This window comes from Cygnus olor, chromosome 6 (genome assembly GCF_009769625.2).
Source record: "Cygnus olor isolate bCygOlo1 chromosome 6, bCygOlo1.pri.v2, whole genome shotgun sequence".
Classification (NCBI taxonomy): Eukaryota; Metazoa; Chordata; class Aves; order Anseriformes; family Anatidae; genus Cygnus; species Cygnus olor.
In genome coordinates this window covers 38680747-38694588 of record NC_049174.1, presented here as the reverse complement: position 1 = coordinate 38694588, position 13842 = coordinate 38680747, and the positions used below count along the sequence as shown (strand labels likewise).

General features: G+C 38.4%; 1 protein-coding gene across 1 annotated transcript in view; it reads left to right on the top strand.

Annotated features, from left to right (window-relative positions):
* Positions 1-4917: 4917 nt before the first annotated feature.
* The window catches only part of NEB (nebulin), a 123505-nt gene continuing 114580 nt past the window's right edge, over positions 4918-13842 (top strand). Inside the window, exons 1-8 of the mRNA XM_040562351.1 lie at positions 4918-5219; positions 6892-6936; positions 8286-8489; positions 9417-9524; positions 10990-11094; positions 11406-11510; positions 11607-11711; positions 12419-12523. Coding sequence (XP_040418285.1) covers positions 5178-5219; positions 6892-6936; positions 8286-8489; positions 9417-9524; positions 10990-11094; positions 11406-11510; positions 11607-11711; positions 12419-12523 — 819 coding nt within the window. The 5' untranslated portion in view covers positions 4918-5177. The remainder of the gene's footprint in view (positions 5220-6891; positions 6937-8285; positions 8490-9416; positions 9525-10989; positions 11095-11405; positions 11511-11606; positions 11712-12418; positions 12524-13842) is intronic.

The following is a 13842-nucleotide window of genomic DNA, read 5'->3' as shown; positions in this document are numbered from 1 at the left end:
TCCTTGGCAGTAGTATATGAGATATGATATTTCATCTGGATATAAATATTAACCTCTGGAAAGTGTTAAGGAACATGAGGGTGTCTCTTAAGGACTCCTGACAATATCATACTAAATTATGTGATCTATTATATGAAAAGAGAAGATCACAGCTGGTATTGGCTTTTAAATGCACCTTCTTGAAGAGCTATAGCAATCCTATAATGCGGATGGACGAGATGACCTAAGAGGTTTCTTCTGTTATCCTCACCATGATTCTACACCATTCATCATATAAGTTCTGATCTTCCAAAATACTGCATTAAAATTGCTTCCTTGATGCTCATTCATAGAATCACAGAATGGTTTGGGCTGGAAGGGACCTTAAAGCCCATCTAATTCCACCCCCCTGCCATGGGCAGGGACACCTCCCAGCAGCCCAGGCTGCCCAAAGCCCCAGCCAGCCTGGCCTTGGGCACTGCCAGGGATGGGGCAGCCACAGCTTCTCTGGGCAGCTTGTGCCGGTGCCTCACCACCCTCTGAGTAAAGAATTTCTTCCCAATATCTAATCTGATTCTAGTCTTTTTTAGTTTAAAACCATTACCCCTTGCCCTGTCACTACACCCCCTGACAGGAGTCCCCCTCCTGCTAGGCCTCAGTCGATCTATTTATCAGGTATCCTTGGTCTTTCTCCACCAGACATATTGGTTGTTAAGCGGGTGTTTATGCACTCTTCTGCATGGTTTCAGTTTTTCCTTGCAATAAGTCAGTTTTTATGTGTTCCTGAATCCACGTGTTCAACTATGTAAGATTTCATAAGAAATGATAAAACTATTGATAAGCAATTTGCCTTAAGTTAAACTGATGAAGAACTTTAGGTATACTTAAAGGGTGAAATTAAAGATAGACATATTAAAATTTAGTTTGAAGTCCAGACTCCTCTCTCTTCTCTGATGATTGGAGATTCTGGAATGTGGATAGTTTTGATTCAGGTACAATAAAGGATGTAAATCAGCCCTGTCAATTCGAACTCATTATCAATTCTGAATGATGAAAAAGAATATGTTTTAATTTCTGTTCAAATGCTCCCTGGAATTTGCCTTGGGATACATTTCAGCAGAGACCTAATGAAGTTCAGTTGAGCTGTGGTATCTTTTGGGGTTCCTCAGGAGCACAGAAGTGCCCAGCTCCCTTTTCCATCATGTTGCTGAGAACAGGTGGCCCCCTCGGGGGTCACCAAGTATATTTAGGGCTGAAATTGGAGCGGGCTGGAGCCAGATTGGCTGTGCTGGCCACATGCGTAATTAGGAGCTGATGCACCAGGCTTGCTCTTGCCCAGCACTGCTCAGGAGGGAAGACTGGAGAGGCTTTGCTCCTAAGGATATTTACTAGATGTTGCTGGTAAGGACATCTAATCACATTTGGCTTTTTTTCCTTAGATTAGGATCTAAAGCTCTTTCCTGATTCTGTAGTTTTTGAGAGTAGCAGTTGTGCCTTGCCCATGGGAGTCAGATTTTCTGTCTGGCTGAATAACTGACTGGTTGGAAATTGCAGGGAGAGGAAAGGGCCTGGAACTGTGTTTTGGAGTTGCAACTGAAGGTTATAATCATGACAACTTGTACAGAGAGGTTCCTTATGTGCAAGTCCCTACTGCTCTTGCACAGTTGTTCATAAACTTTTGCCTACTTTATCACAGGATGTGCCAATTTTTGACTGAGTTATTCTTCATTTATTTTATTAGGTAATATTCTGCTTTTTTTTAAAAAAAGAATTTTCTCAACATATTGGGACTAAAAAGGGACAGTATCCTATGTTCCTATATTTAACCTGCATTACTAGACTTCACTTGCCTCAGAAGGAATTGCAGTTTAGCCAGCTAAACAAAACCACCCTGTCATTTGGTAGTATTAGCTTACACGGCAAATATCTTTGGACTCAGGAACAGCTGTTCCAAAGCCTCATCCCCTACCGACATTAGAAACAGGGCTATATTCCCCGGTGGAAAATTGTAACTGTGCCTCACAGCAAAATCATAGTTAATTAATTCATTTAGAGATTTTGACAGTAATCTGTACTTTGTAATTCAGCCAATTCAGTGGATTTTTCATCTTTTCCAGGTCTGAAGAAATATAGAGAAAAAAACCACAGGAGGTAAAAAAAAAAAAAAAAAAAAAAAAAAAAGAGAATATGCATAGGCTAATGCTAGGAAAAGCAAAATTGCCTCATTAACATAAGGTCACTTAAAAATTATTTACAATCTTTTTCTACATTATATTTCTATTTGTGAATGAATATAGTAGAATATGCAGATAAAGCTCCCATTTATACAAGAGTTTTAACAATGCAACAAAATTGTACAGAATAGTCTCAAAGAAAAGAAAAATCCTCATATGATTGCTGTAATGGAAGAAATCAAATCATATTTCAAGAAATCTCTTCCTCTATTTTTTTTTTAACTTTTCATTGAATTCTAGTATTGGTGTTACAACTATTAAAGTATTTGTCCAAAATTGTAACTGATATTGGTATTGATACTTATGTGGTGCTTGAAACTTAATCCAACATTTTCCCATAATAATCTGAAACAATGTAACGGCAGATCCCAACTTTAGTTCTTTCTGTTGTTCAAGTTATTCCATTGATTAGCTAATAACAGTGTAATAATTTTGCTAGTTACTGTGACCCATACACTTTATGAACTTGACAGATAGCTTTTCACTGTTGGTTGTGGGCTAATACCGTATATTTATGCTTTCATCAACTGCATGACCAGTGAGTGGGGGAAAGACAGAAGAATACCCTCAAAATGGAGGAGGAAGAATATGAGGAAGTTGTGGAGGTAAGAAGAAAACCTGAGGGTTGGATTAAATTTTTTCTGCCTTGTGAATGAATATATTAACTACTTTAACAAGACACTGCTCATGAACATAGGTGGTTACTTCTGTTTGCTCTCTGAAGATTAGGGTTTGATTAGATACCTGCTAAATGGTTTGATCAGTAAAAAGCAACAACAACAGCATAAAGTTGCTCTGAGCGGAGCAAAATCTCTCTGGTTCCTGTCATAGTTTCTGCGTTTAAAAAAGGATTGTAACCATCCCACACCCCCATCACGAGGTTTTGTGGTTACACTTCTGCATAATTATAGATGCAGGGGGCCATCTCCTTTTCCCCCTGGCTTGCCCTCTGTCATCCAATCCATGCTAGAGAGGATGACTTTGGAAGCCACTGTCTAGCCTGGCTTCTGTCTGTCTGCCTACTGCAATGCAAAGATACAGCATTTTTTTTCCTCCAACGTACTATTGACCAGTAGTGCATTTAGTCTTAGAAGCTTCTGAGATGGAGCTAGACCTAAACCTGCAGATGTCTGTGGAGTTGCATCAGGGATTCATTTGCTGATTGGGCATTTAAACTGACAGCTATATGCATAAGTATTTAGTCTTAATGATGGGATTAAAGGAATCCCAAGGAACTACAGAAACTATAGTTTACTGTTATAAGTAAATGCTGTGGGAATAATGAGTTTGCTATTAAAAGAGTATACAAGGTTAAGAAAGGTCTTACTTGTTACTTTTTTACTATTCTGAAATGAAAATTTGTGTCATTAAATGCGTAAGTGATTCTAACAAACTGCTCGGCACTTTGAGGAAGAAAATACAAACAAAATATATTGCAAACACACGTCCCACAACTCTTATTTCCACACAAAATTCAATGGGTTGCTGATTTCAGGCAGTATAACAGTATTGAGCCCTGGCTGCCAATTTCAAAACATTTAAATAATGAATGAAGTCATACAGTTTGCCAGTTGAGTTAGTTAAACATGTGTTGGGAAATAAGACCATTTTAACACACACTTTATACAACCTAGTCAAAAAGACACCAGTTCTTCATTGTTTTATATTATGAGGTTATTATGACTTTATGCTTCCTGAGCATTACGTGTGCTCTGTAACAAAGTGTATTTTTATTTGTTGTCAAAGTTTGTTTGTCGATGCTGGACTTATTATATGCCAGGCTTTATGTCTACACAGGTCTCTTTAATCATTTATTTATTTATTTTAATTTTCGATTACTGCCTTCTTGTGAACACATTCCTAGGACAGACCAGGGCAGTGCTGCTGTAGTAGCTTCCCCCAAGATATTCAAAGGGAGAAGTTAAACAGGAATAATAACATCTGGTATATCTTAAAGCTAATTAATCCTTTCCAGATTTTTTTTCAAACTATACGCATCTTCTATTTTTAACCTATATGAATTCTATCAGAGATTTGTCTTCAGAAAGGGTAGAATATTATTGCTTAATAATGAGTGGCTGAGACAATGCTGAGGATTTTAAGATACTACATTTTCCTTCTCTGGATTTCTTAGTCTGCACTGGACACTGTAGCCACTTGTGATGTATAAAAACTGAGAAATGATGCAAACCTTTCAGTGTTGAATAACTGAAGAATTTGGGGAAGGTGGTTCAAGCACCTTACAGGGTCCGTGAGCAGAAATTGCCTGAAACCAGAACTAAGAGATGGACTGCAAAGTATTAGCCAGCTATGTGAACCTGGCCTGAAGAAAAGGGCTTAAATTTTAATCAGATTTTTAATGGATTGATTCAAAGAGCTGCAGTTCCTGCAGTTTTTGGCATGTGAATTTGAGCAAACGATTGTTGAGGAGCTTTTCAAAGGTAACATTTTAAGTTTTTACCTTGCTGGAAGCCAGCGGCAAGTTAAATACCTTTTGAATAAAACTGCTGCTCCCTCGCACAGCAACACCTTTACGTGGTTTCTCTGTTAAGCCGGGAAGCGGAGGAGGCCGGCCCGCCGTCGGCCCTCACCACCGCCGCCATTTGCCGCAGGGCGGCGCGGCGCCATGGCGGGCGGCCGGGCAGGTGGGAAGGCGCCATCGCGCGGCCGCCATTTGCTGGCGGGGTGGCCGCGAGCCGTCCGTTTGCACTGAGGCTCTGCCTGCGACAGTGCCCGGCAGCTGCTCCTGGCGCCTTCGGCCCCGGGGGAAAGGCAGGCTGCCGGTGGGGGAGTGACACCGAGGGCAGGGTTGTAAACGTCTTCGTCTTTCCTGGGGGTTCGGTGCTCCGGCAGGTCACGGAGGTGCACTGCAGGTTGCTGAAGGAAGATGTGAGCAGGACTTGCGCAGTCAGGGAAGAGAAGAGTTGACAGTGCCTTCATGAAAAACGAGAGCCTGAGGCACACATGGTGGGGAAGGAGTGCCAGCTGGAAACCCTGGTTAAACAGGTGATGGAGGCTGGCTGTCAGGATGAAGAAGGCTGGAAGCTTGTGGTTCCTGGCAAAAGGAGGAAGGTTCTTGCTTCACCTGCAGATCTGCAGCTTCAGAGTGCATGTAGCACTCTGGGCACTTCATTAGGCAGCTGGAGAAATCCTCACAGATACAGCCCTTGTGCTCATGGATGGCCTTAATCATCCCAGTGTCTGCTGTAAGGGCACTATGGCTGTGCGCAAGCAGTCTAGGAGATTTCTGGAATGTGTTGAAGATAAATTGTTTGGCGCAGGTGTTCAATTGACATGCTACTCAAACAAGAACTGTTGGAAGATGCAAATGTCAAGGGCAGCCTTGGCTGCAGGGACCACAAGGTTGTGGAGTTGATGATTCTGAGCAAAATGAGCAAGATAAACAGAATTACAGTCCTGGATTTCAGAAAGACAGATCTGGGCCTGTTCAGGGACTTGCTTGGGAAGATCCCATGAGAAACAGTCCAAGAGAGCTGGGTGATCCTCAAGAACAATTTCCTCAGAGCAAAAGAATTGTTCAATCTAATATGAAGAAGTCAAGTGCAGCAGAAGGCTGGCATGGATGAACAGGGAGCTCCTGACTGAGCTCAAACACACAGAAGGTATCCAGGAAGGCATACAAAAGGTGTATGCCAGGAGCTGTGCACTTGGGAGGAATACAAAGAAGTAAAACATTATAAACTCCATTCCTATATGCATGGGTAAAATTTAGCTGGAGCTGAAACCAATAAGGGAAGTGCAGAGCAGCAAGAAAGTGTCATCAGTAGGAGCAAGAGGAAAGCAGAGTGTGGGACTGTAGTTCAGTGGGCAGGAACCTAGTTACAAGCAATGGTCAATACTGAGGTTCTCAAAGATTTATTTTTTTTTTGCCTCAGTTTTTGCCTTCTACTCTGGTCTTCCATGAGACATGGAGGTGAAGTAGTATCCACAGCAGAGGAAGACATAGTTAGGGATGACTTACCTCACTGTAATGTACATTGGTTCCATGGAACCAGAGGGGATAAGTCCAGGTATGCTGGTGGAGCTGGCTGATGGCACTGCAGGGCTACTCTCTATCATCTTCAAAAGTTCATAGTGCTGTGGGGATGTTCCTGATGACTGGAAAAAAATACGTTATACACGTTTTCAAGAAAGGCAAGAAAGAGGATCCAGGGAACAACAGGCCTAATCAATTTCAGTCAGCAAGGGTCAGCTTCAGTCTGTACGGGTGGTGAGGCACTGGAACAGGCTGCCCAGAGAAGCTGTGGATGCCCTATCCCTGGAGGTGTTCAAGACCAAGCTGGATGGGGCCTTGGCCAACCTGATCTAGTAGATGGCATCCCTGTCCATGGCAGGGGGTTGGAGTTAGATGATCTTTAAGGTCCCTTCCAACCTGAGCCAGTCTATGATTCTATGGTCGTCTTCTTTCTTGCAGGTAAAATTAGATAATGATCTTTCATTAATGACTTAGGAGGAATATTAATTCAGGAACATATGGAAAAAATCCGATTGTTAATGCAAAAAAAAAAAGGTCTTTGTTATTATCAAGGATAGGTATCTGTGAACTACAGCTGTATTTCTCCAGAAGTGTGTTTTTAAAACAGTCCTTTTAAGAGAAGATTGTTATTCTGTATGATCTGGCCTAACAACGATTTTTTTTTTCTCCTTTGTTTACTAGTACTACATTGAGGAGACAATTATTGAAGAGGGTGAACCACATGAGGTAAAAGTTCCTGTGAAACTGCATGTGATGTATATATGCATGTAATTAATATATAAAGCTGAACTAGTGACCTTTTGCATTCTGAGGATTAATTTTTGATAGCAAGGAGACAACTATCAGTGAATGGTTCCTTCTTAGATACTTTATTTCCTCTCCAAGACCCTGTTGTGTACTGACCAAGAGGACTTCTAGCTTGTGCAGGGTATCTGTCCTATCTGTTTTCTGGACTGCAGTTGGGATGTGTGCAATTGCCACTTGCCACTGTTTGGTCTTCATCAGACGGAACTGTGGATGTGTCGGTCAGGAGAAGACTATGCTTGTTTTTGTTTTGCACTGTGTCTTCTGCCCAGCAGCTAAGTTTGCACAAGAGCTGACAAAATGAAGCACAGGTTATGTTATTAACAAGAAAAACATGCTTTAAAAGATTTCTTAGGTAACATATTGACAAAAAAAAAAAAACAAAACCAAAAACAAACAAACAACAAAAAAAACTACACAATTACTAGTGTTAAAGATGAAAGATGAACAGAATTATTGAGGATGTGACTAGATATGTATATATGAGCAATAGGGACATGCTTGCATTATATGTAACATTTTTAGGAAAATAAATACATAAAGATTTTGCCTGAAACCAGTTTGCATGTATTAATTCTTTTCCCTTTACTTGTGTAGTCTAACTATAGTCATTTGTAGATTTTTTCATGTCACTGGTAACAAATATTTGAGTTAACAAGGAGTTATTACCATATTTTGAAATTATGTTTTTAATACAGATATAATAAATTATTTGGTATGCTACCATGAAATCTTCCTTATGGCATAGACTTACGCTGAAACAAAAGCTTAGTGGTTCACTTTATGTGTGTTTGCTGCAAAACAAAGGATCCATTCCCAAAGTCTTCCTATAGTTTTAATTTAACAAAATAAAATTCAGTGAATACTGTTTGAGCAAATAGACTAGGACTATACTTTTGAAGAATATCATATTATTTTTAAGATGAAGTCAGCCATTGAATTCATCAGGTGTTTTAAAATCTGTAGCCAGGCTGGATTTAAAGGGAGCAATAGCATGATTATTTCTGTGTCTGATGTGTATCAGCTTTTGAAAACAGTATTGTGGAATGGTGAATTACATATGAGTATGAATATTTTCCCAATAGGAAAAGTGTCACTGTTTTTCCACTTTGTAAGTGGTTTCTGAATAGCAACTGAGCATCCTTGTATATGCAGAGGAGGTGAAAAATTATAATAAAATTAAAATATAATTAAAATAAAATATGATAAATATAATAATAATAAAAAGATTTATAATTGCAAAGCAAGTATTTTTTTTTCTTTATTCCCAGGTGGTCACTGAGATCACTGAGACCACTACCACAGACTTCACAGGTCCTAAAACCATCACCTATACTGTTGAGCATGAAAAACCTTCCATTGAGGATGCAGCACCTCCAGTCAGAAAGAAGATAATACGGACAAAAGTGGACACATCTAAGTTTTTGACACCTTATCTGCAACACAGTAATAAAATGAAGGACCTGTTCAGTGAGGTAAATTGTCCCATGTCTTTTATTTGTTTAAGAACACCAATTTTAAAAATGTATTTAATAGGTATTGTTGCAAACCTTCATGCTACTATTTTGGCTACTTCTGTATTTCATTTCATGATGTGTATTAGTGCTATTTGCCTGAAGTAGGAAGTTTCCTTCTTTCAATTAACCCATGCCTGCCCATTTCCTGCTTAGGTGCGTTAAGTAATCATTAAACACAAAAAGTAGCTTGAGGCAGATGTCTGAATATCTTCATAGATGTCAGTTAATAGGACTCCTGCACTATCTGACTTGGATACTCAAGTAAAGATACAGGAGCCAATGTCTATTTGAATCCAAAGCTTAATATTTTTATAGTAGTATATTTCTCTATCCCTCTATGCATTGAATAAAATTTTTTGTATGTTGGAACAAGTACTTACCTAAATTCCTGGTATGGGAAACCAAAGTCCAGTAGACCAATAATGTACTGTGTTTTAAAGGGTGCACTGCACATACGTAAGATGGTGTCAGGTCCTTTTTCCTAAACTTTTATGTATGTTACTCACCAGCGTTCACTGTTCTGTGAGATCACAGGTCTAGGAATGCTAGACTCACGCAAAAATTCTCTTTATCTTTGGTTACTGAAACAAGTAACTGTATATTTATTAATACCAAACTCCTAAGGAGAATAAACTCAATTAGAAGTGATCTAAAACAAGCTAAAGATAGAAATGGATATTTTCCATTGTGTTAGATGGAAGAAAGTCGGTTGGTTAAAAATAAGCATAACCCTGCAAGTGTAATTGAGTAATGCCAGTTTGTGTGAGTCAATGATCTGTCTAAAATTCCTACACTAACCAGATGAATACATCAATAATTGTTGTTTACATTTCTGCCAGAGTTTTAAGACATGTCTTAATTACATTTGTAATTATTTTCTTTCAGAACAAATACAAAGAAAAATTTAGAAAAGAAAAAGGAAAGCCATATGCTTCCACAATTGATACCCCAGAAATTCGGAGAATCAAGAAAGTGCAAGACCAGCTCAGTGAGGTAGGTATCAAATGTCATAAGAAAAAATAATGTTGACTGGCAAAGAAGCCAATTGAATCATGATTTTAAATGTTAGATAAGGAGTGATAATTTTTTGATGATATGGTGATGAGGCAACCTGAATGTTTAGCAGAAACTTCATCAAGGTTACAAGAGCAAGGAATATAGAGTACATGACAATCTGAGTTCTGTGATGTAGATTGGAGTTTAGGCCTTTCAGCAAGGGAGATGTGACCATTCCTGGCCAGCTGAATAATAGTCTTACTTCATTGTGGTAAAAGAGGTTTGAAAAATTCTGATCAGAAGTTACAGACAAGGGAGATGATGGTGATGCCTATATCGTTGAATTGGAAGATACAACACATTATGTCCTGCAGTCATCGTGGATGATATGCCTGACAAATTTTTGTTGAGGTTAAGTTGAGTGCTGGGTGAATAGCCATAGAATTTTACTTCTAAAATGTTTGAACATCTTTGTTTTCATAAAGCAATGGAAAGTCAGTTTGTAAAAACTGGAAAAAATGATACTAAAATTCTCCAAGTGTTACAAAATGAACTTCTGTACATCTCATAATTTAATTTGTGTTTTCCAAGGTGTTTTGCCCCTTCTTTGTCCCCTCTGTGTGAATCTTAGTGATTTGCTTTTGCAAGCTAGCCCAGGCACAATTACCCCACTGACGCAGTGCTAAAGTTCTGGAAGCTAGCTCCTCCTCCTCCTCTCTCTTTTAAGCAATTTCAGTCTCCCTTTCAGCAATACACCTCACAGTTTGGGAAACTGAAATCTGCCTACCAAAGCATCTTAATTCTTTGTACAGTAAATAGGGAGAGTTAGGTCCCTAAGAATGGCAATCCCTAAAGCTTAGAGGGGAGACAGCTAATCTAACCGGTGTTCAGGAGATGAGCATCCACTAAATTCTACTCCACGCCTGATTTAGGATATATTGAGGAATGTGATACAGCAGTCCACGCACTAATGCTGACTGACTGAGCCTGCTGTCAAGCTGGGAGTGGTATAACTGCATTAGGATCATTTTGTGCCCAAGATTGCCATGGTGGTGTGGCTATATTGCTTTTGAACTACAGCTAGTGTATGGTCCATGGTAATGGTCTGTGAAATTAAGACATACTATGTAGCATGGGGGTCTCTCCATCTCATTATGCAGGATGGAAGTACTCTTGGAAAGAGCTCTGTTTACAGCATTACAGAAGGGCACTATGTCTAGCTTGGGTTCACAGCTCTTGATAGACTCTCAGAGCTGCTTTTCTTTCTCGGTTAATTCACAAAATAAATTTGTTTCCATAGGTTTTATTTCTCAGCAACAGCTGAGAAATCATATACCTAAATGCTTTACTGAATTCAGATTTGGGCTGTTTATTAAGTGTCAAAATTTTGATATTCTGCTTTTTATAAAAAAAAAAATGTCAGTTTTTGCTGTAAATATCAATGTGGTTTGGTGTGATCTAGGTTAAATACCGCATGGCTGGTGAAGTTGCTAGAACTATTTGCCACGTCGATGAAAAGGCCAAGGATATAGAACATGCAAAGAAAGTATCGCAGCAAGTGAGCAAGGTGAGCAAGTTGTAACTTCCTGGGAGGGTTGTGAACATTAATGGATCATGGAGTTACTGACAGAAGTAAGGTTTTGAGCTCAGGGTGCTGAAATAATATCTGTAAAAGAGTTTATAAGCACTGGAAGAGAGACCAGAGAAATTGATTGAAGCAAGTATAAATACTTTAAATGTTTTCAATTTATGTCTTTAAATGTGACTGTTTTGAGACTTTTACTTTGCAAAAATCTTTAGAGCAGGCTAGCAACAAATTAACAAATGTAAATATTTTTCTAATATTAGAGTAACCAACCTGCTGATCTTTCCGTGCAGGTGTTATATAAACAGAACTGGGAGGAGAACAAGGACAAGTACTTACTTCCTCCTGATGCCCCAGAGCTTGTGAATGCAATAAAAAATACAGCAATGTTCAGTAAGGTAAGAAAAATCACAGGTTTATGCAGCTGAAGTTTAAGAAGCATTCCAAATCAGATATTAATTCATTCTGTATTCTGGCATTTTTCTGTTTTTAAGAAACTCTATACAGAAGACTGGGAAGGAGACAAAACATTATTCTATCCATACAATGACAGCCCAGAACTTAGAAGGGTGGCACAAGCTCAGAAGACTCTGAGTGATGTAAGTATTAAAGCCTGATAGACAAGTGGATCACTGCAGCAGTGTAACTTGGTAGCCTTCTCGGTGGACTTTTAACAGAACAGAAGATAAAAATGCATAGATATGCACTAATAGTTAGCTCTGACAGTAGTGCTACTTCAGTAGAGAAGTATGTATTCTATTGGCAATTTAATGTTGGCTTTTGAGTAAAATAATTGAAGATCTTCTGAGATAATCGGTAAGAAGACCTCTGTCTCTAAAAATGTGTTGAGAAACTCTAGGTTGGCTGTAAGCCCATTTCACTGGGCTTTGTGATGGATCTACAAATCTGTATCTCAAAAACAGCAATAAGAAAACTCAGGAGTTCCTGAGGCAAACTCAGGATCCTATTTGCTGATACTCCTGCTGATACAGACGTAACCGTTCAACTAAATTTCAGATTTCACATAAACACTTCCACAAATTTTGCAGATGTCTTGTTTATCATGAGAAATAGAGTAGTATACTTGAAAACTTTCCTAGGGAACTGTTTCTTTTTTGATGTCTTTTATCAAGAAAATTTTTCCTTGTTATTTTCCTCCAGAATACATTGATTGAAAGATTTTATGCTGCAGTAACTGTGGACAGACTGACATTAGTTAATGGTGGTGTTAGCAGAATTAAGAGTAAATGCTCTGTTGTGTAGAGTGGGTAGTTACTGTAAACAATTACCTCTTTCATACCTTCAGATTGTCTACAAAAAAGGGCACAATGAACGAAAATCTAAATATACTTCTCTGCCAGATCCACCTGATGTGGAACAAGCCAAGAAAGTGACGAGGCAGCTGAGTGATGTGAGTAGAATGCAGAATTCTTTTGTGGAAATCTTCCTTTTGGTGTTAGAGAGGCAAAAAGGTACTTAAAGAAAGGGAGAACAAAAGAAAACACCAGAGCTCATATGAAGATCTTGTTGATTTTTAGTGGTGAAAGTCAGTTTTTACCTTTTCTTTCTTCCTCAGATGTCTCAGAGAAAATCCTGTCTAGTCTCAGATGAAAGGCAAAGCTTCATTCTTGTCAGCAAATTTAGGTTTCACAAAACATTTGCTTCTATCATACACGTTGCTTCCCATTCTTCCTATTTTTTTTCTCTCTTACTTTGCACTTTAAATGTTTACAGGAGAAAGCAGAAAAAAAAATCCATTTTACCATTCTCTTATAAGTAAACAGTGAAATATAAGTATATATCTGTTTTCTAAATGAGTTGCTTGCTTGCAAGAAGTGATCTCACTTCGCTGATAAATTGGATATCTGATCTTTGAAGATGCCTAGGTCAGTATTGGAGAAAACATTCCAAATGTTCATTTCACAGTCAAATCGTTGTACTCACGCATATCTCATGCATTCTTAAGTTCATGGATATCAGTGGAAATGTTTGGCAAATTAGGTACCTATTTCCTGATTTGCACGCTGGATTAGCAAGTAACATTCAACAGTAAATTCCATAACTGCGTGGCATCATTAACAAAGACTCTGACACCAGTCCTCATTAATGCATTTTACATTTAGAATAAAACACAGCTGAGGAACGTGGGAGTTGAAGTGAAATAGAGAAAGACCAGCTTTTGCTGAAGAAACTGGAGCTAAGTCACATGATCATTTAACACAGAAGTAGGATTTTAAATCAGTTCAAATTTTAGCGGTGATAAGGAGGACATGCATGATTTTGTTGCTGTGTATTGGAAATTATCTTCTATTTAAGTTTAGGAAGTTACAGTGGTTGCAAAAATATTTATGGTTGCAAAAATATTTAGAAATACTGTAGTGAACTCATCTGCAAGGTGTAAGACAGTAGTATGTCATTTAGAGAAAATTTCTTGAACCTTAAGTAGATTGAAAGCTAAATTTTTTTGGCATGGAAAAAGCAAGATCAGTATGATTGTTCTTTGAAATTAATAAAATAGTCAGTAACCTGTACATCTACAAAACAATAAAATTTAGAAAAAAAATGGTTGTTTTTGGCATATACATTCTTTATCAATGTTCTAACAGTTGAAATGGCATTGAAGAAGTTGTATTTTTGTGATAAAGTAATTGTGGCTGAAAATGCATTTGTAACACTGAGTCAAAAATGAAGATGTTTTGTTTAATTAAGCAGACAGTAATTGTTAAAGTA